The 2,935-nt window shown below is 46.9% G+C and overlaps 1 protein-coding gene across 1 annotated transcript; it reads right to left on the bottom strand.

Moving 5' to 3' along the window:
* Positions 1 to 251: 251 nt before the first annotated feature.
* LOC143028977 (gamma-glutamyl hydrolase B-like) lies at positions 252 to 2,499 on the bottom strand. The gene is made up of 2 exons (XM_076191326.1): positions 2,262 to 2,499; positions 252 to 437 (listed from the first exon to the last, which is right to left on the bottom strand). The coding sequence occupies exons 1-2, from the start codon at positions 2,440 to 2,442 to the stop codon at positions 316 to 318; spliced, it is 303 nt and encodes a 100-aa protein (XP_076047441.1). The 5' UTR covers positions 2,443 to 2,499; the 3' UTR covers positions 252 to 315.
* Positions 2,500 to 2,935: the final 436 nt, after the last annotated feature.

Raw genomic sequence — 2,935 nt, 5'->3', positions numbered from 1 at the left:
ATCAGGTATCCCTCACTAAGCTAGTAGTACACAAAATCAAGGCTGTTCTCTGTCCATAGCTGAGACATATAGTAACCCTTGACTTTTTTCTTGAAGGTAACCTTGCTATTTGTCTTCTTAATGGACACAGGTAGTGAGTTCCATAGTTGAGCACCTGTGAAGTGAAAACTGTTTTTGGTGAAGGGACCTGCATGAGGTACAATAAGAGACTCTTGACTGTTCCGGGTTCGGTTCTCAGCCGATAATGTCATACCCAGTGATCTTGGAAAAAATATACATATGCCACAGTCGTGCGGTTTATCTGTTCAGGATATTTCAGGAAAACAAATAAACCTGATTAAATCCAGTAAATCCGCTAACGTCTGTTGGTTCATAATTGTAGATAAGATGTGTTTTTTCTTCTTCAGTGCTGAAGAATTTCTGGGAGCTTAGACGCGCTGAAAGAAAACCAGAAAGGTTTAGGGGTGACTATAGCACTTATTCATCTTGTTCATGGTCTCGATATTTACATTATTATCATTCTTGGTTTATACATACTCCTCCTCCTCCTCCTCCTCCTCCTCCTCCTCCTCCTCTTCTTCCTCCTCCTCTTCCTCCTCCTCCTCCTCCTCCTCCTCTTCCTCCTGTGCCCCCGCAATATTCCCATATCTTAAGACAGTGTTTCCCATTTTTTTTTTTAGGCGACCCTAATATAATCCTCATGATAAGACCGCGACACCACTAATCTATTGTAATGTTATAAAAGACAAAGTTAGCATCATGGAACTTTATTATAGCAAATTAATAAAAAAAAAAATTAGCACGCAAGATGTCTTGGCGAGCGCAGGAAAGACGCTTGGCGAGGTCACTTGGGGTTCCGACCCCGCCACACTCCGCCCTCCGCTGCGTCCCTGCGTCCGCTCCCTCATTAGCACAGTGTGCTCCACCCTCCAGCGCCTCCACATCGAAGTCCCTAAGGCCGAGGTTGATCACGGACCGCCTCCATGGAGTATTCCACAGCCTTATGTCACCCTCACACCCACATCAAAGATAGGCCCACCGCCCCTCCCTGGAGCACGTCACCGCAGTGTCCTCCTACGTCCCTGCTGCGCACCATAGCTACGTAGATGGATCCTTACAGCCAGACGGTAGCGCGGGTTGCGCCATCTACTCACCGGATGTTGAGCCACCTGAAGGAGGCTGGGTTGGTCGTCGCAAGCTACCCAACTCCTCCACCTCGAAGTACTGCGAACTACAGTCACTCCTGCTGGCTGTTAACCTACTCTGTCAGCGGCGACTGAACTGCGTGGTAATGTGTGACTCCCAGTCCACCCTACGGGCCATCTCGTCTTCCCAACCCATAATACACCGCCGCCGCCCCCCCTCCCTCATCCATCACATTTTACAACAGCTAGTCATACCTCAAGGACACTCTCTCACCATCATAAGATTTCTGTGGATTCCCTCCCATGTTGGCTGGAATCGCTGCCAATGAAAAGGCAGACCTCCTGAACAAAAATGCCTGCCAACTACCACTGACCGACGATGCTACACCCTCCCCATTCTGCTACAAGAAGATCATACACTCTGCCACTCTTCTAACAACTCTCTACCGCATGAATGCAGAGCGCGCACAAGGACCATCAGTACTACGACCACTTACGTCTCTCCCCACCCCCCACCCCACCTCCGAGATATCGCAAGCACGGACTCATCGTTCGCAGACACAATACTGTGACTTCACGGCTTCGCCTCGGTTAGTTACAGACCGCTGTGGCAAGTCCCTGAGGCGGGGGACGTACCACACTACTCCACCTGACCTGCAAGCACTGCGACAATCCCAACGCCAACAGTCTCCACCACTACTGCCTCGAATGTCCCTCAGTAGAGACCTGTTGCCCCAAAGCCAAGACCTAATACATGCGTGTCACTTTCTCTTAACGGACAATAATCTAGACACTGTTGTCCTAATTCGACACCCTAACTTTGGTGGATGCTAAAGCTTACCTCACCTTGATTACCAGTATATTTCCCCTTACAGGATGTAATGGAACTGCCTAGTATGGGCCTTGTGGTCTCTTGCAGTCTCCTCTCTTATTCTTTTATATTCTTATTATTGCCGTACATCTTCACTGTACGTAGTGACGTGACCTGCGCGTCACGCATACTATGTATAGATAAAAATTACCTCCTGCACTAGGTTTGTCGCTCTATGAGTGTAGTAAATTTATACAAAAAAAAATCATCCTACTCGTACTCGTTTTCCTCCCCGTCCTTTTTACCCTGGTTGACGAAGAAGTTCCCGAAGTACTGGCCGACTTCGATGGCGGGGGACGAGTGGGGGATGTTGTCGTACTTGTGCCTGCCCCGTGGCCCACTCGAAGGCTTTCTTCTCCGGGTGCCACTGAACGCCGTAGAAGGGCAAATGATTGTGCTCCACCGTCGACACGAACTCGAGCCCATCAGCGTCCCGGTTCGTCGTCAGGAGAAGATAGTCTTCGGCCAGTCCAGAAGCGGTCAGGTTCTGTTACAACATATATGAATATACATACACACATATTCTAAATCAACTTCCTTTGGGAAAAAATACCTCGTGCAAAGACAACTCTATAATCATAAACTTGTCATAACTTTTAATAAAATAATAATCACAAGTCCAGAAGTGGTCAGGTTCTGTTACAACATATGTAAACATACATACATATACACACACACATTTTTTAATTAATTCCTTTGGAAGAAAAAGTCTAGTGCAAAGAGAAAAAGCAGATAAAAAAAAACCTCTATAATCATAAACTTGTGATAACTTTTACTAAAATAATAATCACAAGTCCATCTCTGAGTTGAATAAAATCGTCTACATTTAACCAGAATAGAGTCTATGGTGTGGGTCAAAGTTTACCAGCCACGGAGTGCCTCCACAAGGGAATACAATCGCCTGGCAATGGACCTCAGA

The sequence above is a fragment of the Oratosquilla oratoria genome, chromosome 10 (assembly GCF_046742065.1).
Source record: "Oratosquilla oratoria isolate Oo_2021 chromosome 10, ASM4674206v1, whole genome shotgun sequence".
Lineage (NCBI taxonomy): Eukaryota > Metazoa > Arthropoda > Malacostraca > Stomatopoda > Squillidae > Oratosquilla > Oratosquilla oratoria.
This window is presented reverse-complemented; position numbering and strand designations above follow the sequence as displayed.